Source organism: Dryas octopetala, chromosome 2 (genome assembly GCF_963921425.1).
Source record: "Dryas octopetala chromosome 2, drDryOcto1.1, whole genome shotgun sequence".
NCBI lineage: Eukaryota > Viridiplantae > Streptophyta > Magnoliopsida > Rosales > Rosaceae > Dryas > Dryas octopetala.
Genome location: NC_141367.1, coordinates 26,446,426 through 26,470,650, shown reverse-complemented (window position 1 = coordinate 26,470,650; position 24,225 = coordinate 26,446,426). Strand labels below are relative to the sequence as shown.

The following is a 24,225-nucleotide window of genomic DNA, read 5'->3' as shown; positions in this document are numbered from 1 at the left end:
TATATGTGTGTGTGACAGATACGGTGCACGTGATGTGGTGGGCTGGGGAAGATGCCAATAAGACCACTATGGATATCTTAAATAGTATTAGTAAGGTATAGTATTAATAACATTCATTCATATTAGGCTTATTCGCGCCAATGCCCCCTGTAAGTAACTTCGATTTTCAATTTGCCCCCTGAAACTTCATTCCTCCCACTTTGCCCCCCGAACTTTACAATTTCAATATTCCGTCAACTCCGTTAGTCCAACCGTTAGAAATGTTGATATAACACCTACGTGTCCCATATCCGGAACTGACAACCCGCCATGTGGACACAAAATTATTATAAAACTATAATATATTAAAAAAAATTAAAATTTGAATTAAGTAAAGAAAACAATTTAAAAAAAAAAAAAAACAACCCAGCATTCCTTCTCCTACCTTAACCCCGACCCAACCCACCCCACCCCACCTCACCCCACGCCATCATTCCCTCCTTCATCTAAACCCCAACCCGACCCAACCCACTAAAGGTGGGCATCAAACCGTCCGAGTTGATGAAACTGCCTCCACCAACCACCGAAAACCTGAACAAACCACCGCCTGTCGCCACCCGCCGACGTTCAACCCGCCCAACCTGATCAATAACGGGTCAGTTTTGGTCCAGAGCTTCCACCGACCATCGGCAACTAACCTGCCCGCCAGCCAACCAGTCACCATCTTCCTCAGCCCAGCCAACCACCCCTTCTATTTTCTTCTCTCCTCTTTTCCAGCTTCTTATTCTCTTCTCTGCAAATCACAGCAACCTTCACAGTCACCCTCACAACCACCATCTTCTCCACTATTCAGCCCAACTGCATCCTCTTTTGGCCCAAACCACCACCGACCCACATAACCCGCAATCCGACTACACCCCCAACCGACCAGACTGAAAAGAAATGGGTCGGTGGCGAGCCAGCACCACCGCAAACCGACCCACCCCGACTGATGCCCACCCCTACAACCCACCCCACCACCCTCCCCATCTTTCCTCACTGTCGGCAGCTCCTCCCCACCTTCCTCACCTTTCCTTCTCTTTATCTTCCTCTCATTCTCTCTCACTCTCCCTTTTCCCTCTTTCTCTCAGATCTGGGTTTTGAGACAAACCGAGCCGCCGGCCACCCACCAACGACTTTCGTAATCGGCAACTTACCCGAAGGTCAACAACTTTGGGTTTTGACGTGGTCGGGATCTGGGCAGAGATGACAGAGAAAGAGAGGGAGAGAGGGGAAGATAGAGAAAGCTAGAGAAAGAGAGAGAGAGAGAGAGAGAGAGAGAGAGAGAGAGGGAAATGAGAGGGAAAGAGAGACAGATAGAGGGAGGGGAGGTTGGTTGGTGGCTGGGTGATGTGGGGTGGGGTGCTGCACAGGAAAAAGGAGCCGTCGGGCCACCATCGGTGGCTGAGTGGGTGGGGTGGGGTTTTTCTATTTTTTTATTTCCTTTTTTTTTAGAAAGTATTTATTTATTTATTTTAATGTAAAAGACCTAATTATCCCTTCCACGTAAGCGTTTTTTGACAGACCCATAGACGGAGTTGACGGAATATTGAAATTGTAAAGTTCGGGGGGCAAAGTGGGAGGAATGAAGTTTCAGGGGGCAAATTGAAAATCGAAGTTACTTTCAAGGGGCATTGGCGCGAATAAGCCTTCATATTATGACACGTTAAATTGATTACACAACGTGATGATGTATTGGTTAATTTCTCCTTAATGGGAGAGAAGTCACGCATTGCCCTTGTTGCTAAATGTGATAATTAGGCCCAAAGTAGGGCCTGGATATTCAAGATCTCGTAGTCCAAATTGAGGCCCAACCCTCTAAATAAAGAAGGAAAAACAAACCTAAGAATCATAGGACACCATAGTAAAAAGTAAAAAGAAGACGCAAAGTTTTGTATCTTAAGAGTCAAGACTACCTCTCAAGGTAGCAATGGATTTGTGTCTGATTTTGTACTTGTGTCTAAATTATGTATCTTCAGTTTGAATCCTCTTCTGATTTTGTATTTGTGTCTAAACTATGTCATTGTAGACTTCCATTTAATTAATTTTCCAAGATAAATCGTACTAGTTCTGAACACAAAATATTTTTTTATTAAATCACAAGCTGACATAGTTCTTAGATATAAACACAAGATCAGGAGATGATTGATGAACAATAACACATGTATCATGATGATTGTAATAAATATATTCTTGGAGTAAGAATATCAAGACTAACGTTTCGTGAAAGTAGAAAAAGATGTTGAATGCTGAGAATATCATATAATTTCCGGCCAAGCCCTTATCTAAAGATGAGTGTCTATATTCTCTACTGATGGCACTTTAATGGTTTAAACCCCAATGCAAGCAAGGTAGCAGCACTGTGGTTAGTCTATTTTGTATCATTCGCATGACTATATAAGGCCTATAGCTATCCAAATCCAAATGCAACCAAGAAACCAACACATAGAAGAAGCCATTCCCTAGAGCTAGCTAGCCTGACCTTTGAAAATGGCCCTTGTACCTCATCAGAATAAGTCCACCATCCCCCTACGCAGGGGAGACAGCAACCGTAATGCTCCTCTGCTCAGAGATGGCCTTGGCGGCCGTCGTCAATTTTCAGCACAATCAGATGACTCTGCATTGATCAACCAAATTCTGGACACTGATAAGTCTAGGGAGCGTGGCTATGAGGTGCCTCCTCTTCCTGTCAAAAATATTCTTCGAACCATTGACGCCATTCTGTCCCGCGTCACCAAACCAGCTGCTGCTGACATCCATGGCATTGTAATTCCGGTACATCCCTGTCATTTTCTCACTTGTTCTTCAATTAAAATGTTGCTTATCATTATTAATTCTGATCACCTTGTTTGCGTACCAGGGAGTAGTACCAGCTGCTGCACATGTGGATGCTTTGGAACATGAGAAGGCTCAGGCTCTCCATGCTAGCCTCCATGAGAACTACGATGTTCCATCTGGCGTGTTTAATTCAATTGCCAGCGAGGTTAATTTGTACTGAAAATTTAAAACAATCTGCATTATGGTTAATGTCAGCTTAATTTGGCTAAAGTGCAAAAAGTATAGGAAAACAGTATCATCTTTATGCATGTATATATGTGCCTTTATGCATTACTTGACATTTTACTAATTGTCTTGGGCCTGTTTAAAGAATTTGATGCACTGTGACAGATAATGTACAAGTCTCTTGCTGGGACAGATGTCCACAAGACAACCATGGATATCTTGGAGAACGTCCAAAACTACGATTGGGATGAAAAGGTGGTGCTTGCCTTGGGAGCTTTTGCTGTGAAAGATGGTGAATTTTGGCTTGTGGCTCAGCTTTTCACCACCAACCCACTGGCCAAAGCGATTGGGCAACTCAAGCAACTGCAAGAGATATTGGAACGTGCAGGGACTACTTTGAAGCCAAAGTTTGAGGCATACAACACTCTGGTTAAGGCAGTGCTCAATGTGACCAAGTGCATTGTTCAGATACAAGAACTTCACCGCGATCCCTACCTGACCTCCGAACTAAAATCCACAGCTCCCACTCCTCACATCCCCACTGCTGTTTACTGGACAATTCGGAGTATAGTAATATGTGCATCTCAACTTTTGGGGATCACAGGCTCGGATCCTGAGTAGGTTCTTTGATCCCAATATCCCATTGTTTCAGTAAATGTATATGTCGATACGAGTATGCTATATATAATTTTGCCTTGTTTTTGGCTTCTGATCTCAGGTACGTAACAGAGGCATGGGAACTATCGTCATTGGCCCATAAGCTCGAAAACATATTTACCCACCTGGAGGAAAACCTCAACAGATTATATCAAATCATCCGTAAGTCTTACCCATCTTTTTTTTCTTTGGTTATATATGTATTCATGTGACCAAAAAACAGAGTACTGTTAATTAGGATTGCCCTGTTCTTTTATGCCTACCTAACTAGATACTAATTGTGTGATGCAGAGAAGCACAAAGATGATGAAGCTTTCAATGCAATTGTACGCATTTTAGAAACGCCACATATTGATAACTCTAAGCCTCTCAGGGTTTTGTTTTTCAAGGATGATCAGCCTGCACTCTATGATTGCTACAACAAGAAGAGGGTTTGCTCTGAAACCTCTAATTTTTCTCCTCTCTTGTATCCCCAAACTATTTATGTCTAGCTGCAGAAACCTAATGTCAAGAACCCTTATGTTATGCCCAACTAATGGAAAATTGTAAACAGGCCGACATTGATGTGCTGAAGAGGAAGGTTGTGATACTGTTCATCACAGACCTAGACGTAGTCCATGAAAATGAGTATATGATCGTTCAACAAATGTACTTGGAAAAACGGCACAACCCAACAAGGCCAGAGAGCCAGTACGAGGTTGTGTGGGTTCCTATTGTGGACCAGTGGACTGATGTCAAGTACCAGCAATTCGAGAGCCTCAAAGGTAGCATGGAATGGTACACTGTGAACCACCCTTCGGTGGTGTCTCCGATTGTTGTCAGGTATATCAAGGACCAGAGGAAATGGAACTTTGTGAAGAAGCCTCTGCTTGTGGTGATGGACCCGCAGGGCAAAATAGTGCACCAGAACGCTGTTCACATGATGTGCATTTGGGGAAGCATAGCCTTCCCTTTCACTAGCAACAGAGAGAGATTGCTCTGGGATGACGAGACCTGGAGGATTGAACTTTTGGCTGATGCCATTGATCAAAATTTACTCACCTGGGTACGCAATTTCATATCATATGCATGTCTAAAATTGTCACTTTCAATTGGGTTATCTTGATTATTAAATATTTGGCATCAATTTCAGATCTCAGAAAGGAAATACATTTGCTTGTATGGTGGAGAAAACCTAGAATGGATCCGAACTTTCACAAGGGCAGCAAAAGATGTGGCTACGGCAGCTGGGATCCAGTTGGAATTGCTGTACGTGGGGAAGAACAAGTCCAAGGAGAAAGCGTCCAAGGACATCATGACCATCATTCAAACCGAGAGGCTAAGCCACACTCTTGAGCCGAACCTCATCTGGTTCTTCTGGGTTCGTCTTGAGAGCATGTGGCAGTCCAAAGGACAACTCCTGAGCGAGCAGTCGAGCACCCATTTCAGGACTGACAAACTTAAAAACGACCCCATTATGCTGGGGATTATATCGATGCTGAGCTTCGGTTCCAGTGAGCGCGGGTGGGCTGTGATCGGGGTTGGGTCTGCGGACATGTCCAAGGCAAATGGGGATCACATGTTGAGAAGCTTAAAGGAGTTCGATGACTGGAAGATAAAAGCAACAGACATAGGCTTTACGCCTGCACTGAATGAGCACCTGGAGGGGGTTCATAAACTGGCACCACATCACTGCACCAATCTCATATTGCCTGCAACTGGGATCATGCCCGAGACTGTGGCCTGCGCTGAATGCGGCCGACTCATGGAGAGGTTCGCCTTGTTCCGCTGCTGCACCGATTGAGCTTCAATCAGCTTCAGCTTCTATCATACCCTAGTTTTCCTCATTACCTGCAGGCTGCTGCTCCTGCTTCAAATTTGCTTCCTTGTTACATCTAAAGGTCCATGCAACACACCTATAGTGTTTTAAGAGGCCTACTGTGTGTTTATGTTACTTTTTTACGATGCCATATTTATAAACATCAATAAATTCATCTACTGTATGGTTTCTACGCTTTCATATTATGTTCATTAAGACGCAATCAAGAGCCTTGTTCTTGTTCTTTCAATCACTTTCATATTGTGATTTGGGTTGCACAATTCATTTACTTTTCTAAATATGTTTAATATGAAAATGTCCCAAAAACAATAATTTGCAACGATACCAAAGTCCATGACATGAGGAACAACAGCAAACAAGATCAGTGATCAATAAGTGCTCAGACAGCCAAGGGTTTGTCAATCAACTTCTGGTTGTAAAAACCCAAATCAGAAACTCTAGTCCACGAAATAGCCTCATCACTGCGCACTCATTATGGTTTTAAAATCCAACGTTTGAATCACAGATACCAATCAGAGTTACAAAAATTCTACAGCAAACCAACAAATTACAGATACAAAAATACAAACTTCTGATGCAAAATTCATTGTTTTACAATAATATGTTCTTGAAACCACCTTCTCTGCTAAATTCTTGATTTGTGAAATTGTTTGTATGAGTCCTTTGTGCGCCTATATTCTACCATATAAACATGATTTCACTGCTTGGGAGATCTACATACTTCACAACAAATTCATGGAATAAAATGAGGAAAACAGCATTATTTAATTGAAGATTAAACAAATGGGAACGGTGCTCAGAACCACAGCCAAAGATTTGTCAATCAACTTCTGGTTGTAAAGACCAGATCAGAAATTCTAATCCAGAAAAATAGCTCATCACTGCACACTGGTCCACTAAGAAAAAAGCAGAATCCAAAAATTAAAAAAAAAATTAAAAAAATTGAAGAGAATAATAAAACATGTACCAGGAGACAGGTAACACAGTGCAAGGTAAAAAAGTAAGCACGGTGCTGTTTAATACTGGCTAATTAAATTACTACTTTATGCTTCGGAAACTTGAACATCCCCAACCAAATCGAAATTTACAGGGAGTTCACCATAAGAAGCAACCAATTAATTCACCTACTAATATGTAAAAAACGACAACACCACCATTGATTTTATATAGAAAATGTTACAACCCGAAACCACTGTAACAAGGCTACGACCAAATGAAATTATGCGTAGCTGGTTTTGAGAAATCATGGGTCGGAATCGATGTTAATCTACGCTTCCGTTGACACGTCCCTCTGGATTTGAAAACCAGCCGATGAACGTAACGCCTATCGAAAGCGACCGAAAACCCTAAATTAATTCTAATGAAAATGATGAGAATAATATGCAAATGTTTACAGGGAGGGAGAGCGGCGATAGGGTTGCGGATTGTTAGGGCTGGGATTATATAGAAGAACGCAGCGGATGCAACATACAAGAGAGCCCCTTTGGTTTGGTATTATAACGAAAATGCCATTCAAAGGGCCCAAGGAGCTGTTCTGGACCTGGGCCCAATGTCGGTATTCTTGGGTTGATGGGAATTTAGCCCACAAATGTAAGACTTTTTTTTTTGTTTTTGAGAAAACACAAATGTAAGACTTAACACTTCAGTAGCAGAAAGTCATTTTATTTTCCTTTTTTTCTTATACTCACTCCCTTATTAGATAGGTATTATTCTTTTTTTTTCAAATTAAAAAGAGGGGGGATTGAACTTGGGTTCAGAAAATGCAAATTCTACGACCTCTTCAACTGGCCTACCCCAACAACTGTTTAAATAAGTATCATTCACAACCCACATGTATTAAAGTAAACCTAAGCAAAAAATGTAGCAACAGAACATAGTTGTTTGCACCAATCTCGTTCATCTAAGGGATATATTTTGAGCACCAATAAGCACTCAAGTACAATGAGACATTGAATTATAAATTTTAGTAAGAAATTCATTTCAATGGAAATTATGCATATAATGTCGCTCACGATTGGAAAAAATTCGTCTCTTGACTAAACAATTTCATATATTTGGTGCATTCATGGCCCATACATATTTTTTGGTGGACATATGGGTTTAAGTTGGAACAAGATGCATTTAAAGATCCATGGCTCAAAATTGTTGGTGGCCCAGCTGGAATTGCTAAAGAGTAATAAGTAACCGAGTTAGGACCCCAAGCTAGAGAGGCAAAAATTTTAAAAAGACAACAAATGCCCCCATGCAGGATCGAACTACAGACCTTCAGTTTACAAGACTGACGCTCTACCACTGAGCTATAGGGGCAATTTGATGTCGTATGAAAACGACAAAGTAAATAAAAGAGTTGTTTATTATTGTTGCAAGAAAACCTGGCGTGTGAACTGGTTACTGATCAAAGGGTCCACTGCAGTCTGCAGTGCATTTGACTGTAACAATTGAAGGACTGCAGCGAAATGAACTCGACCCTTTAATTAATTACCTCTGGTGAACTCTGTCAGTGAAACAAAAGAGCAGGTCAAGCCCAAGGCCCAAGCAGCACTCTATTAAAAACCCAAGTGAAGAGTTTTGTTTACATTTGGCTTGTCCCTGCAATTACTGGCTTGCCCATGTGTTAATTACCTACAAGTTTATAACAATGGGCCTCAAATCAAGGCTATCAAGCCAACCTCAAAAACCATATTGGTATTATGAGTGGATCGTGGAGTGAGTCTTCGGTGGGGCTTGCTCCATTGGGGCATCTCTCACATGAGGTGAGACCCACAACCATGTGGGTCCCACCTCATGTAAGAGATGCCCCAATGGGGCAAGCCCCATACAAGATTTATCCGTGGATCGTCCCATGTGATCACTGATCAGAATTAATGATAAACAAGGCATAGATTCAGAGGCAGTGTGAACAAAAAAGAATGGTTTTATCAGTGTTTAACTTTTGTTTCTTTGTGTCACCTAAATTAGTGATGTACGCTACTTCAGGAACGTTGACCTTGTTTCTTTTTAATTTACACCCATATATATAATGGGTTTCTCCAAATGATCCATATATATTTAAGAAATACAAGGCGGATTGTTGAAGACAGCCCATGGTTTCAGATATGAAATGAATGCTTGATTGAAAGAGACGGTTACCCTGTTTGCTTGCAAGGTACAAAAAACTAGGGACACAAAGAATAATAAGCCTGCTTGCCTGCTTGGATCGAGTTGGGACCTTATGGCTAGACTTGTGGATATTCTTAAGATAAAGTCTTTAAAAAAGAGGATTTATTGATAATGTATATAGTGGGACTGGACAGCACTCCCATCATGCATGTCTTGGTTTTCTTTTCCTTGTCCCGAGTCTACAAGAAAAAAAAATATATATATATATATATGCAACCATATATCTCTAAACTTTTAATGAAATAGTAATGAAAAGTTAAAAAGGGGAGTTGGGAGAGATATGTTGGGGTGCAAGTTGGCAATTTGAGTGTGCAAGTAGCTTAAGCTATAGCTGGGAATTCTGTGATGCAGAATTGCAGATTGAGTGGTCAATGACTCAATATATGCTTGTGATGCAGAGAGGACTAGTTATATATGGTGCACAGTTGGTGCAACCAATCAATTAATGGCATGTATTGTTAATTACTAGGGTTGGTCTCCTGGAATTTGAAGAAAGCAATATATAGTGTTTGAGTCTTTGTAATTCAGAAAACATATATGGTTGTCCTGTTGTGACAACATCCAAGCAATATGTTAAGGAGGGAGACTTAATTTGGGACTTCTTTTAAAGTGGTGTAGCCAACTGCATGAATCCAATTAAGCTAGACTTGAGTACATTATTAACATATATATATGCTAAGTTATATATATATGTGGGTCCCCGAAATCCATTTTTTCTTAATTTTCCTTTTTTTTTTTGTGTGTAGATAATGTGGATCTTAGCTGATATTAATGTTTGACCCGCATCATTAATTTCTTGATTTAGTTTCAAATCAAGTTCGTTTAGATGAGAATTAATTAAGTAGTGTTTAATTTAATGACCCCTTTTTTAAGAGACAATATATACATATGATTAATTAAGGAGACAGCTCAAGTTAGTATAATTTTAAAAATTCTGGTTTTCTAGTTTTTTTTTTTTTGCTACTACATGCACCATTTATAATTCTTGGATAGGACAAAAGAGAAACTACTTAATTATAAATTTGTCCAGTAACATTGTATTTAGAGATTAAGACCAATTTGAGATTGATGAACCACTAATTAAACCACTACCTAGCTAGCTAGCTTCAAACATGCATGATGGTGTTATGGATTGCGTGTAATACAAAAATATCGATCCATCAATATTGTAAGTAATTAAACTACCTAGTTTTAAAAAGTTCACCAATTAGTAGTTACGTGCAAGTTGAACTATAAATCTCATTAAATCTTAGTTTCCATATATGAAAATAATTCTTAATTACTTAAAACAAATTAAGGCGCAAAGCAACTATGCAAGGGAAATGCAAATGCGTGCCTTGTGATTGAATGCACGCCGTATGTTTTGGAAATACAATTTGCAATGGAAAAACTATTGGGCCCAAAATTAATTGGTATTGAGTATATATGCTAGAGAATTCATATTATATATTGTACCGTAAAGTTCCCAATATTTTTTAACATATGGATCTCATTTATATTAAATATATATTATACAATATAACTAGTTCAAATATGTTAATTTGAAAGACAAATGAGAGACAATACATTTACAAATTTAATTTAATACGATTATAAAACTAATGGATAGTTAAAATAAGTCTTAATCAGTTAACCCTATGTATTGTCACTCATTTATCTTTTATATATATTAGCTGTACTCTAGCTAAAATGATATAAATATATGATTTTCTTATTAATATGGTTTAACATGCAACCATACTAGATATATGATTTTCTTATTAATATGGTTTCACATGCAACCATACTAGCTCCCAAGTCTTTTACATAACCATATTCCACGTACAATTTTAACAGTTACTCCATTCACTTGGACAATATATTCATGAAGTCATGCATGCAGTTCTACTCTGTGTATATAGTATGTTTCTTATATATTAATTAGCTAGTGATCATATACAGATGTCACTACGTACTTGGCCTCTATATATATATATATGCATGCGTACGTCGACAATATTTTAGGTAGTGCGCCAAGGCCAGGGTGTGGTCAAACAATATCCAACATACATATATATATATATATATGTGTGTGTATATTTCAAAATTGTTAATTTCCTTTCTTTTAAATTCGGTTGCTATATCTGCCTTCATCGATCACCAAACACTCAACTTGCCAACTTGCACAATATGTAAATCTGAGCCTTTGTACAGTATTGTAGACTTTGTAGTTTGTAGTGTAGATATATATGTGTGAGCAGCTAGCTCAGAGTGCCTGAAACTTGTCACATGCAGCGCGTGCTAGCATGGCCAATGCCAATCACAGTATTTATGATTTATTTTATTTACTTTTTGAGTTAGTTTATATTTATTAATAAACTGGAGCAATTTCAATTCCTTACATTAACCATCCATCTAATTAATTAGAGGGAACCTTGTATGGCTTCTTGTTGTTGATAATTACCGGATCGATATATAACGAGACAAAATAGATTATTGAATGGTGAAAGCTTTAGTTCTGATAAGATTGAACTCGTTAAAAGTCGGCAGATTAATTACCTAAACTTTGGCATTCGACATAGAATTTTCGGTTGCAACTACAAGGTACAGAAAGGTTTTATATTGCCACCAGCTCAAAAAATAAATAAATAAAAGGGAAACTTATAATTCAATTCATTTTATGAATCTTTCTTAAACTAAGATCGATAGTGATTTAGAGTTTTTAATTAAATTCTTTTATTTTTCTTCCTTAACGACTTTATATTAGGTTTTAACTCTGAGATTTTAGGCGGAAACTTAATATGCAATCTCTACAAAGCTCACTATACACCTTAGAAGGGGAATGCCCTTTAAATAGGGGAAATATCCTTCAAATCGGGAAAAGGTTTTATTCTGAATTAAAATAATTTTTTTATAAATTAAAATGACTTTATTATAAATTAAAAAGATTTTTTTATAAATTATTATAAATTTAAAATATTTTTTTATAAATTTTAAAATACCTCTGATCTCCGTCTAAAAACTATTTCTCTAAAAAATCTAAGTCTAATTATCTCTAAATAGAATAGATTAGTGTAATATATATTTCCAGGTTTCAAGGTTGAACAAGACACTTGATTGGTTGTTAAATTAAGCTAGTTAATTGCGTTATTAGAGGGTGTTACGTAGCTAAGCACATGGGATTCACAAAGTGCATCTTTGTCTTCATCTGCTTAGCTTGCTCTTGTACTCCTCTCCCAATTACTCCTCTCAATTATTTCAAATTAAGGTAATTTTTTAGTACAAACAAATTAAGGTAATTTAATCAGCTAGCTAGTACTTGTGGATTTAGGAGTTTAGATATAATGTCACTATAATAAATGTGAGTAAAGTCAATTTTTATTGGTGACATAGAATGAAGTGATAATTAGGTAATAGAGACTGAAGTGTCTCAATTTTAATAAAAATTAGTGACAATTGGACAATAAGAACTAAAGTTTCTAATTGTCATCCTATTTTGTGCCACCAATGAAAGGTGTACTTTGCTTACATTTCTTGTAGGGTGTATAGGTATAATAAATATTCATTATTGACAAATTAATTTCATGTAAGCAATCACGTTATGTACATGTAACGTATAGTGCCTCTAATAGTCTAATGTAAACACCACACCTGCAAAGTTAGCTACAAGGCTTCATCCCACCCCAAATTTCAGGCCACCAAACTATATGTATCATTCATTAATGCAGTATATATTTGTTAGAACAAAATTATTTATACCACATTTTGTCCCATATTGTTATACCCATATTGTTATACCCATATTTTCATTTTTTTTATTAATCCAAAATTTCATATTAAATATAAGTTTTGAAATTGAAGTCCTTTTAATAAGATTAATATTTCATGAAAATTTGATATAATTAATGTATTGGCATTGCTTATTTTCACCAACTAAAATCACATATAACATGATAAAATCAAATATATGTAAGACATCTGTTACATCCATAGAACATGATAAAGCCATTCTATACGTATAGAAGAACAAAAAAGAATAAAATGAACAAACACTTTCTTTCCTAAAAAATAAAAAATAAAAAAATAACTAGAAGAACAAAAAAGAAAAAAATATTATATATGGTTGTGATTATGAATTTATGATCGCACCCAGTCACTGATCAGTTGATCCCCACAGAGTATACTTTGAGGGAATTAATTGTCACATTTTATAGAACATGTTTTCATTTGGAACATTTGATCGGACACTGGGCTGTTCACATTATTTGAAACTGACACCTGCCACACCTTCGCTTCTCCATCTAAGCTCCCACTGAAAACCGTAACGACGCCGTTTGAACCACCGTCCGTAACCGCCACCAACGACTTCACCGCCTTCAAGTGCCCCTCTAAAACTCCCAAACAACAATAACTACCGTCGTTGCCACGTTGCCACATCCTGACCGTCCAATCCGCAGACCCGCTGAACAACAAATCCCCAACGTTAAACAAACACAATATCGCTTTTCCGTGCCCCCTCAACGCCCCGGTCACGGCCATGTGGTTCGCGCTGTCCTCCCTCTCCCACACCAAGATCGAGCGATCACAAGCCCCTGAAAACAGCACCGATCCGTCGTCGTTTAAGGCCAGAGCGTTCACAGCCGACTTATGCTTCTCCAGAGTCGCCACCAACACGTGGCGCTTCTCCCCGAACGGTTTGGCCCAGACCCGGATCCGCCGGTCTGCCGACCCGGTGTAAACGGTCCCGTCATTCGAAACCGCCACGGCGTTCACGGCGTCCTCGTGCGCTTTGACGGACTCTCCGCAGCGGAGATTGGAGTCCCGCCAAATCTTCAAGTTCTTGTCCCAAGAAACCGAGTAGAGCAGACCGTTACTGACGGAGAGGCCGGTGACTGCATCGGCGTGCTGGATCCAGAGCCGTTTCTTGTGGCGACGGATGCTGACGTAGTTCTTGGGGAGGACGAAACGGCGTAAACGGTCGTTGACGGTGGGGAGGGTGGTTAACAGCTTGTGGCGTTTACTCGCCGTGAGCTGCCAGACACGGATTTTACAGTCTTGGTGTGCAGTGAAGACTTTGGCGTCGGAAAAGGCGACGGCCTTGACGGAACCGGAGGAGGAATCGTGGGCGTTGAAGGAGTCGAGATGCGAGTAGGACGCGGTCCGATCGTAGACATTGATTTGGTGACCGGCAGCGGCGTAGAGGAGGTTGTGGTGGACGGCGAGGCAGGCGATCGGGAGAGAGGGTCGAGGGGGTGTGAGGGTGGTGAAGCAGAGGTGGGAGACGGAGAGGTTGAGGGTGTCTAAAGGGGTGAGTTTCTGAAGGGAAGGGACAGATGGCAGCGTTTGGAGGGAGAGGTTGGTTTGGAGGCTGCTACTGCTGGAGGCGCTAGTACTAGTACTAGTACTACTGCTGGGAATATCGGAGGAGCTGCTGGTGTCAGAAAGCACGTGCTTATTGTGAGGTGGTGGGTGGGTTTTGGAGAAGGAAATGGTGGAGTCGACGGAGGTGGCGGTGGTGGCTAGCCAGGATCGGAACCTCATGCTGGCCAGGTTAAAGAAGCCGGCTGAATGGAACCTTTCGTGTGTCTATATATACAGGATTTGGAGGGGTACGGAGGGTCTGAGAAACCGAGGTTAGGAAAGGACGAGTGTGGAAGTGAGGATAGTTTGGTAATTACAAGTGATTATCAAGTGGGGTCCACGTGTATTGCTTTACAGTATACGCGTCTGGGACAACAAGGGGGACGCTGGCTTTTGCCAATTGTCATTTGCTTTTGGGGGGGGTTAAGAAATTTACGGTGGGCTGTGGGCCGACGGGGAATGGTGGAAGATGCTAATTAAAGCCGTAAAAGCGCAAATTCCACTAGTCAAATCTTCCTGTGGTCGCCCCGACTCTATTTTAGTATTTTACATTCAATTCATTTTTACTCAAATATATTCACATATGTATTTTTAAAACAATTTAATAAATGAGTTTGGCTACTCAGATTCTTCTTCATGTTGGTTGCAGCCTTCAATGCAAGACATTTATATCTGTTTCGACGAATACTGAAATAAAATTTTATAATATGCACTACATTCATTAATGTTTGGATTCTTTGGGTTGAACGAATGTCACTGTACAATAAGAGAAAAAGAAGAAAAAAGGTCCCTGTACTCGGAATTCTGAGTGTAAAAATTCAAAGTTGAAATTCGTTTCTTAATCATATTTTGTTATCAGCTGACTCATTTTTTTGAATTCTCATAATAAATAATATGCCACTTGCAAACTTGCAATGAAATTATTGGGACTACTAGCTCATTACAGTACCAAATATAAGTCAATTATTAGAATTAAAGATATTACAGTGCTAAAGAGTCCTTCTCTATATATAGACAAAAACCATGATATATATGCACTTTTTTGGTTACGCTTGTAACGCTTGCATCTTGCATCTTGCATCTTTTTGTTTACTGGAATTTGGCTTTCTTCACAACTTCATCCCTACTGTTCAAAGTGAATGTGAAATGATATTTTATTTTAAGGCTATTACTGTACATAAATATCTCCAATTATCTTCAGTCGATCGATTTGCAATGTCCTCCAACTTTGCTTACAAGAGGAATTGCCCCTTATAAAAAGTATGAACCCCTACCCCCCCTTTCATATTATAACTTAGAATGTGAAAATGATATATATATATATATATATAAGCATGCTCCTTCTATTGAGATATACCTCAATTTATTTATGTTGAGGTATACCTTATTAGGACCCACATGAGTCGTTTTGTATCGATCCAAACCGTTCATTTTTTACATCTTCATTGATAAATCATCATTGCAAAAAATTAGCCAAATCGAAAATCATTTGCCTATCTAACTTTGATCTAATAAATGGATAAACCAAATATTTTCGATGAAACCGTCCATTTATTTTATCAAAGTTAGATAGGCAAATGATTTCCGATTTGACTAATTTTTTGTAAGGATAATCTATCAATGAAGATGATCCTTGTAAACGGTTCGGATCGACATAAAACGACTCGTGTGAGTTTCAACAAGGTCATACCTCAACATAAATAAGTTGAGGTATATCTCAATAGAATGAGCCTGTATATATAGGAGACAACGATGGGCCGAATCTAGTTATGAATTTTTTAGTAATGAAAAAAACTTATCTATCACGGGTGTATATACATGTTGTATCTATCTTTCCCATTACATACTAAGTACATGATAATTAAAAGAGACAAAACACACCTAGTTTATACACTCATTACATGTAACTTTTGCTCCTTGACAATGCCTTAGCAAAGCAATTTTATCATCTAACATCTCATGTTTTCGTTAAACACTCCCTCTTCTGTCACACAAAAGTATGGTAATAATTAATTGGTTAGGAATAGAGTATAAAATGCATAGTTTGTTTTGATTCTTGGCAATTAGCACAGACTGTAGGCTTTTAGTTGAAGCTATATATCATCGATTCTAGAAAAATATATTGATAACCTAAAATAAAGGATTCGAAATCGTAGATAAACTGCAGTATTAATGAATTGCATATTAACTATTCAAAGTTGATATGAATTGTCTCCTCCAAGGGGTTCTTGTTTTGTTGCAGCTAATTTATCATTCTAATAGTTTATTCCGTCATATCCATCTTAAGAAAGTCGTGTGGCTTTTAGCCTATGCCACCTTGTGGAATGCAACTTATACCATGGAGTTAAAAAGTGGCATTGGAGGAGCTTAATTATGATGAGACAATATTCATGTGACGGACATTACCAACATCCTCTTTTTGTTTAACATGGCTTTTAGCGGCAGACCCGACGATTGTGCTGTGAGTGTTTGCATATTTGTACTCATCTATTTGGTCCTGATCCGCAACATTTGTATGGGCTGAGTCCCAGTTAGATGCACGGCCCAAAATAACCACACCAGAGGCCCACACTATTTTCAAAGCTTTGAAAGGAACAACCATGGTGGTTGCCATGGATGGGGGTTGCTCTTGATCTCAATTGGCCCAAAATCACCTTGCTAAGATACTTAATACAGTGGGGAGTGACCTTCCTTTTACTGAATTTGATAGAGATATGGATGCTGCTAGTATCAAATATCAACCCTTGGGGGCAAAGTTATTGTTAATATCAGTTTAATTTATCACGCTAGTCACAAACAGATTACATAGTTATTACTTGTTGCTCATATTTCATATGCAAATTATGAGAAGACACAACTTAACCACTAGAGCTATCACTCTTACAAATATTGGGAAAGCGGAAATTCGAACTGGATCGATGAAGGGATAATACTCTTAATCACTAAAGCTATACGACTCTTACAAATATAATGAAATACTTAATAGTCCATGAATTCAGGGTAATAATAAGTGATAATGATATCATGCAGGCATCATATGTTGAACTCGAACACTATATATCTCACTTCAAGTGTTCATGCAGCCAGACATATATGCCTTTTCCTTTTTATAATTTTTTGTGTCAATTTCCACTGCTTTACCAAAACCTTCCTACAGGGATTACATAGTAGATACCACCTTCTAACTTACATCTGTGTGGACTGGCCATATGGCCGAGACTGATTCCTTTGTAGTTTTATCAAAGAATAGTAGGCACCACCAATGGCAAGTAGGTCATTGTGTGATCCCTTTTCTGCTACTTTCCCATGCATTATGACGGCTATGGAGTCTGCTTTTTGTATTGTGGACAACCTGTGAGCTACAACCACACATGTTCTGCCAACCAGTGCTTCTTGGACTAAATTCTCTGACACACTATCAAGGGCACTTGTTGCCTCATCCAACAGAAGAATTCTCGGGTTCTTCAGTATTGCTCTTGCAAGTGCTATCCTCTGCTTCTGCCCTCCTGATAGCTGAACTCCTCTTTCTCCACAGTAAGTCTCATATCCCTCTTCCAGAGAGCTGCATCAATGTTAACAAATGTTTTTAATGAATGTTATAGTGTTTCTAACTTTCTATTGCAAATATGGAGGAAAAAAATGGACATATATACCTTATAAATTCATGAGCATTGGCAAGTTTTGCAGCCTTCCTTACTTCAGCTACTGTGGCATTTTCTTTCCCATAGACAATGTTTTCATGGATGGTTCCTCCAAAAAGAGTAGGCTCCTGGCTTACCAAAGCAATTTGTGACCTCAAATTCCTCAAATTGTATTGCTTGATGTCACATCCATCTATCAATACTGATCCATTTAATGGGTCGTAAAATCTTTCAATCAAGCCTATGACAGTGGATTTGCCAGAGCCACTCTGTCCCACTAGTGCCATTGTGTTACCAGCTTCTACTTTGAGACTCAGGCCCTTGAAGATCATCTGGTCAGGCCTGACTGGGTAGGAGAATACAACATTTTTGAGTTCTATGTGACCCTTGAAAGTCTTTTTAACCCCTTTAAGCTCTTCAGAGGAAATTGTTGAAATGAGTGTCTGCCATTAATGGCGTAGAGTCAACGTTTGTCATTAATTGAGGTTAATTGTCTAATGTGCTGCATAATTGGATGCTTAAAATCATGCATTTGCAATTAAGTTAGATTTGTAATTAAGACAGATTAGTTGACTTTTTTGTAAGAGCTTTAAGTTTCTCCTATATAAACCTCCCATGAGGAGAAGAATAATAACAAGAAATTACCCCAAAACATTAGTTTTGACATGGTATCAGAGCCAACCCCAATTTCCTTCTGAAATTTCATAAGGAATTGGGGCTTGGTTGTTTTGGGGTTTCTGGGTTCAAAAAATAAAGGAAAAAAATGTCAGATTTAGTTCCTGCCAATTCCTCTGGTTCTAGTACATCACCTGTTCAAGCCCATGGCTCAACTTCATTCGCCAATACAACCTGTTATGGGAATGAAGATTGGTCTTGGTAAAAAAATGGTGATTATGTTATATCGGGAAAGAAGAAGGAGAAGGAAAAAAAAAAATGGAAAGAAAAAAGAGAGATGAAAATAGTTATTTGGGTTTGGAGTTTTCCATAAAATTCCATGATTTGGGTTTGGAGTTTTCCATAAAATTCCATGATTTGGGTTTCGGAATTTTTTCATAAAATTCCATGATTTGGGTTTGGAGTTTTCCATAAAATTCCATGATTTGGGTTTCGAAATTTTTCCATAAAATTTCAAATAATTTCCATACTTGGGTTTCGGAATTTTCCACAAAATTTCCATTATTTTGACAGTTTGTATGTGAGACAGGTTGTCATGAAAAAAAAGTAAGAAGGAAAAGTCTTTTCTGAGACAAGGAGAAGCAAGAAGAAGGAAAAGTCTTTTCTGAGACAAGGAGAAGCAAGAAGAAGGAGAAGTCTTTTCCAAGACAAGGAGAAGCAAGAGAGTAGATCGTGACTGATTGATCGAGACAAGAGCAAGAGAGTAGATCGTGACTGATTGATCGAGACAAGATCAATGTTGCTGGGTTTAGATGAAAAGATACTCTTCAAGCTAGACATTTGAGATATCTATGTCCAGCTTGAGGGGGGGTGTTGAAATGAGTGTCTGCCATTAATGGCGTAGAGTCAACGTTTGTCATTAATTGAGGTTAATTGCCTAATGTGCTGCATAATTGGATGCTTAAAATCATGCATTTGCAATTAAGTTAGATTTGTAATTAAGACAGATTGGTTGACTTTTTTGTAAGAGCTTTAAGTTTCTCCTATATAAACCTCCCATGAGGAGAAGAATAATAACAAGAAATTACCCCAAAACATTAGTTTTGACATAAATCTCACTTTCTCTGTCTAGGATAGAGAATATTGATTTGATGGCTCTCCCACCTCTTGCTAGATCAGAAGTCATGCTTCCGGCATCTGCGATGTTTTTGCCAGTGCTCATTAAGATGAAGAACACTTGAAATAGCTCCTTTGCTTTTAGTAATTTCTGATTCATTAACCTTCCACCATACCAATAAGTCAAAGCTATTGAAGCTGTTGTCAAAAATTGGGAGCTGAAAAGACCGAAACCTGAAATCCATGACCAGTGGCGGATCCAGAAACATTCTGCTATGGGGGCAAGATTAAGTAGCAGGTTCGCAGCAGCAGCCGCCGTGTCGCGTCGCGTCGCGAGGGAGAAGTAGCAGGTTCACAGCAGCCAAGCAGAGCAGGGCCAGCAAGTGTCGCCGCTGGTAGAGGAGCAGGGGCGTCGCGTCGCGAGGGAGAAGTAGCCAAGCAGAGCAGCCGAGCAGGGCCAGCAGGCGTCTGCGCGGGTAGAGGAGCAGGGGCGAGTGGGCGACAGTGGTTTCAGAAATTCAGAATTCAGACCAAGTTTCAATTTTTGTCATTCTGTGATGTGTGTGTGGCTGCCTGGCTGGTACTCAGAGGTTTAATTAACTTGCCAAAACGACGTCGTTTTGGCAAGTTTATAATTCAAAAAACAGCATACGCATCTCACGTGACCGTTTACAGCTTCATCTTCCTCATCATTCTGTTCTTCATTTCTGTCAGCCATTTTCACAAACACTTGCGCCCTTCTCTTGCCCCTCTGCCTGCCACTGCTGCCAGTAAGTTCATGGGGTCAAAAATTTCTCTCAAGCCCAGCAATTCTGGGTTCATGGGGTCAATTGACCCCATTGACCCCATTGTAGATCCGCCCCTGTCCATGACTGCTTCATGTTCTCCTTCCTAGGCCCTTTCATTGCAGCTCCAAATAGATTTAATATCCTGGTCTGAGAGGAAAATGCAGTGATAGTCCAGTGGTTAAAAGCAGCTTCACTTGCTAGTTGACTACCCTCATTCTGTGCTTTCTGTGCTTTTCTAGACATACTCTTCATTAGAACACTCCTTGAATAGAAGCTTCCTATGAGCAAAGGCTGTATTGCAATCATTACAAGGGCTATCCTCCATGTGACTATTAATCCAACCACAAAAGCTATGGAGGCACTGAAGAAAACCTGAACCAACAATGACATACGGTCTGCAGTTAGGGATCTAACCATGTTTGCTTCAATGGTTAGCCGTGCACAGATGGCTGCACTTGTGTTCTCATCTTGATCAAACCACCCTATCTCAAAGGTGAGAATTTTTTCAAGCATTTTTATTCGGACCCTTTTGGCTAACCACTCTCCCATAACTGCAAAATTGTAATGGTTGAGGAGATTAGCAATGAAGCTGAGAACTGCTAGGCCTAAGAAGATGTAGCAGTAGAATCTGGTTTCTGATTTGATGGTGGAACTGTCTGTTTGGAAGTAAACTGATACAATTGTTCCTAAGCAATAGGCATGAACTGGTTGCATAGCTCCAAAGCCAGCAGCCCCTAGACACCCTAGCATTGCTTGCTTCCACTCAGGTGCAGTCATTTGCATTAAACGCCACTGGGAAGAGGAAGGATTAGAGCTGTCTTCTACCTTTTCGGGGTCGAAGTCTCAAGTCATCATACTGGTGATTTTGGAAGGAGTTTGGAATACTGATGGAAAATATTGGGCTGAATGGATATGCAGGGCTGTTTTGCCAGCTTGATCTCACACTCTTTGGTGTCTGTGGAGTTCGCGCATGCTTCATTTTGTGGTCTATAATGCCTTCAGGATGATAGGAAATATTGGGGGAACCATTCTGCATGGCTTGTTGCTGTAATTGCAGCATTTTGCTGTAAGCTCCACCTTCTCCATTGTTCTTGTGGACCAACTCGTCGTGAGATCCCATTTCAACCACTCTCCCTGATTGAAGAACCACTATCATATCAGCCTTTCGGATTGTGGTGAGGAGGTGAGCAATGACAATTGTTGTTCTTCCTTGTGAAGCATGGTCCAAGGCTTCTTGTACAATTGTTTCAGACTGAGCATCCAAAGCACTTGTGGCTTCATCAAGCAAAAGAATTTTAGGGTCTCTGATTATTGCTCTTGCTATGGAAATCCTTTGCTTTTGCCCTCCAGACAACTGAACTCCATATTGCCCAACCTGATATAAAAGGCAACAAAGTTTAGTCATATTTAGCTATGAATTATAGTATTACTCTTGCTAGGAACTTGAAATGAGTAGAATATTGTGGCATACTTGAGTGTCATATCCCGCAGGTAGTTTAACAATGAAGTCATGTGCATTTGCAGCCTTGGCTGCACTTATAACATGTTCCATTGAAGCTCCTTCCTTTCCAAATAAAATATTCTCTTTTATGGATGTTGCAAAGAGAATTGGCTCTTGATTGACCAATCCCATCTGGGATCTCAACCATTTCAGCTGAATACTCTTTAATTTGTATCCATCAAGAAGAATGTCTCCTTTTACTGGATCATAAAATCTTTCAAGCAAAGAAATGATGGTTGACTTGCCAGAACCACTGCCTCCAACAAGACCCACCATCTTACCAGCTTGAACTTTAAGATTGAGTCCTTGAAGAACTGGGGTATCAGGTCTTGATGGGTAGAAGAAATCAACCTTTCTAAATTCGATATCTCCTTTCACAAATGCTAAAACTTTTCCCCTTTCATCTTCAGAGTCAATAACTGGAACACAGTCAATCATCTCAAAAATTCGGGTAGCAGCAGTAGTAGCCTCAGTGATGGAAGAGAGATTTGGAAGTGCATTCATAATGGACCTGAAAAATACATTATTGAAACTGTGAGTTGAGACAAATAAAGAAAAAAAGCAAAACGCCTAGGGAATGAGAACACCAGAAACTAGATAGACCTGTGGTTGCATATAGAAAGGGAAGAAGGGCAAGGAATGAAGAAAAATAACTTACAATCCTCCCAAAATTACACAGATTCCAGAAATAAAAACAAGGCCACCCTTTTCACCTCTCTCAGTAACTAATATGCTACCAACCCAAGCCTGAAAAGCCCAAACAGCATAAATCATTCCCATGCTGCCTATCAGCAATCCCTTTGTGAAACCTTGCCTTATGCCAAGCTCTGTACTTTCTTCAAGAGCAATACTGAACCTTTTTAGTGTTTGATGCTCCCCAACATACGAATAAACAGTACAGATTGATGAGATTGCTTGTTCTGCAATCCCTCCAACAACCCCATAGGCACCATTTATCTTACCTCCCAAGTCCTGCAGTACCTTCCCAAATCCAAGTCCTGGAATGATAAACATGAGTGAGAACGGAAGAGCAGCCAATGCCAGTCGCCAAGAAAGCACAAAGGCAACAGGGAAGCAGAAGATAAATGATGAGAGGTGAGCCAAGCAATTTGGTATCTACAAAAAAAGAAACAGAGATGTGATGAAAAAAATATTACACAGGTGAAGAATAAGAAGAAGACGAAGACATGCCATAGACAATGAAAACCTTTTCGGCTATAGTGTCTTGGATTAAATGAGCATCAGAAGAGATGGTAGAAATGACTTGAAAGGTCATGGAAGAATTAGCTTGGCTGTCAAAGAAGGCAACTTCTTGCCTGAGGACTGATTTTAAGTATTCCATCCTCATGCGAGATGTCTGTCTCTCAGCAGTTCTAGTCCAACAAACTCCTTCTGCAAATCATGAATGTTGGCAGGTACACAATGACAGATTACAGAATGTTCGACCAGATTATGTTAGCTCAAGTAATCTGCAGCTTTTATATTCTACCAATCAAATGTCGTAGAGTTTACGTACCAATGAAAGCAGATATTCCTACTCCAATTGCAACAAAGAGCAGCCTGAGTGTGTACTGTAAGGAAAATGTGCTGCAGCTTAGCCATATATAAATGAAATCCTAACCAAAATGTCAGGACAATTTGAAAGCGATAAGGAATTCCATCACATACCTTGTCTACAATGTGATTGGAGAAAGTAAGAGTAGTAGTACCAGCTCCATATTCATTGATCACAGCACTGAGAACAAGCATTGTGAGTGGTGTCATCAACCCATCTCCAATGCTACCCAAAGTCCCAAACACCAACAACAACTTGTCCACACCATCTGCATACCTGAACAGACCACCTTTCTTCGCCATCTTACAGCCTAAAGCCTACTTTTCAACTCAATCACTTAAAAATTGATAGCAATAATCTCATTTCTTCTTCTTATCACATTCCATGCTACAATGCAATTAACATTCATTGTTAAGAGATAAGATAACTTAGTAGAGAGTAGGCATCCCTTGTATTTTCTGACATTTCCAACTCCTGATGCCAAGTGGATATATAGTTTATCGTTAATTCACGTTTTAGATCAATAAGTCGGCTTTTTGTTTGATTACTTGGGACTTGTTGAAATATTGGTTTCCATAATTCCATCTGTCTATGTTTCTGATCTCTTTGGCTTTCCTCTTGCCTTCTTCCAACATTGGGAACTATATAAAACAAAGATTTTCTTGTCGTTTCTTACAAATGTATGTACTCCAAACATGATCGGGGTTCGTTTGTATAACCGGCCAGGGAGAACCTTTGATGTATTAATTTTTTGACACGTGTGAGTTGCCCATTATAAAATCTGACATTATATACTGTTGAACTCAATTTCTTAAAATATAACGTCAAAAACGGCATCTTAGATTCTGCAAGCATTTTGTTTGGAGCTTTTAGGCTCATCCTAAAAATCACTTTCCTGATTTAAAGCGACATACAGAAAACATAGGTTTAAAACAATATATGGATATGTTCTCAAAAGATAGGTCATTTACTAGAGAATCAAGCACATTTCACCTCAATTAGCAACCTTAATA

The 24,225-nt window shown here is 39.2% G+C and overlaps 3 protein-coding genes and 3 non-coding genes across 6 annotated transcripts; 1 reads left to right on the top strand and 5 right to left on the bottom strand.

The window, feature by feature from the left end:
• The first annotated feature begins 2,456 nt into the window (after nt 1-2,456).
• On the top strand, nt 2,457-6,893 carry LOC147294860 (protein SIEVE ELEMENT OCCLUSION B-like). The gene is made up of 7 exons (XM_086230819.1): nt 2,457-2,793; nt 2,879-3,001; nt 3,187-3,638; nt 3,740-3,840; nt 3,970-4,109; nt 4,232-4,723; nt 4,811-6,893. Exons 1-7 carry the CDS (start codon nt 2,509-2,511, stop codon nt 5,459-5,461), a joined length of 2,244 nt encoding a protein of 747 aa, XP_086086945.1. The 5' UTR covers nt 2,457-2,508; the 3' UTR covers nt 5,462-6,893.
• LOC147294862 (small nucleolar RNA Z157/R69/R10) lies at nt 5,869-5,970 on the bottom strand. The gene has a single exon (XR_015120957.1). It is a non-coding gene; the product is annotated as a small nucleolar RNA Z157/R69/R10 (small nucleolar RNA).
• Nucleotides 6,457-6,609, bottom strand: LOC147294861 (small nucleolar RNA snoR137). The gene has a single exon (XR_015120963.1). It is a non-coding gene; the product is annotated as a small nucleolar RNA snoR137 (small nucleolar RNA).
• Nucleotides 6,894-7,732: 839 nt separating the features above from the next.
• Nucleotides 7,733-7,804, bottom strand: TRNAT-UGU (transfer RNA threonine (anticodon UGU)). Its single transcript has one exon. It is a non-coding gene; the product is annotated as a tRNA-Thr (tRNA).
• Nucleotides 7,805-12,579: 4,775 nt separating this feature from the next.
• LOC147294858 (Transducin/WD40 repeat-like superfamily protein) lies at nt 12,580-14,367 on the bottom strand. Its single transcript, XM_086232735.1, has one exon. It carries the CDS (start codon nt 14,174-14,176, stop codon nt 12,830-12,832), a length of 1,347 nt encoding a protein of 448 aa, XP_086088861.1. The 5' UTR covers nt 14,177-14,367; the 3' UTR covers nt 12,580-12,829.
• A 2,815-nt stretch (nt 14,368-17,182) lies between these two features.
• LOC147294857 (putative multidrug resistance protein) lies at nt 17,183-23,514 on the bottom strand. The gene is made up of 10 exons (XM_086231224.1): nt 23,326-23,514; nt 23,174-23,228; nt 22,865-23,049; nt 22,316-22,773; nt 21,628-22,168; nt 21,042-21,531; nt 20,242-20,998; nt 19,349-19,616; nt 17,650-18,050; nt 17,183-17,558 (listed from the first exon to the last, which is right to left on the bottom strand). Exons 1-10 carry the CDS (start codon nt 23,512-23,514, stop codon nt 17,183-17,185), a joined length of 3,720 nt encoding a protein of 1,239 aa, XP_086087350.1.
• Between the last annotated feature and the right edge of the window lie 711 nt (nt 23,515-24,225).

Coding starts and splice junctions, on each gene's coding strand:
- LOC147294857 (XM_086231224.1), bottom strand. CDS start 23,514: ATGGCGAAGAAAGGTGGTCTGTTCAGGTATGCAGATGGTGTGGACAAG. Junction 21,532..21,627: donor CTGCGGGATATGACACTCAA/GTATGCCACAAT, acceptor CTTTTATATCAG/GTTGGGCAATATGGAGTTCA. Junction 18,051..19,348: donor AGATTTATGTCAAAACTAAT/GTTTTGGGGTAA, acceptor TCCTCTGAAGAG/CTTAAAGGGGTTAAAAAGAC.
- LOC147294860 (XM_086230819.1), top strand. CDS start 2,509: ATGGCCCTTGTACCTCATCAGAATAAGTCCACCATCCCCCTACGCAGG. Junction 3,841..3,969: donor CAGATTATATCAAATCATCC/GTAAGTCTTACC, acceptor TGTGTGATGCAG/AGAAGCACAAAGATGATGAA. Junction 4,724..4,810: donor ATCAAAATTTACTCACCTGG/GTACGCAATTTC, acceptor CATCAATTTCAG/ATCTCAGAAAGGAAATACAT.
- LOC147294858 (XM_086232735.1), bottom strand. CDS start 14,176: ATGAGGTTCCGATCCTGGCTAGCCACCACCGCCACCTCCGTCGACTCC.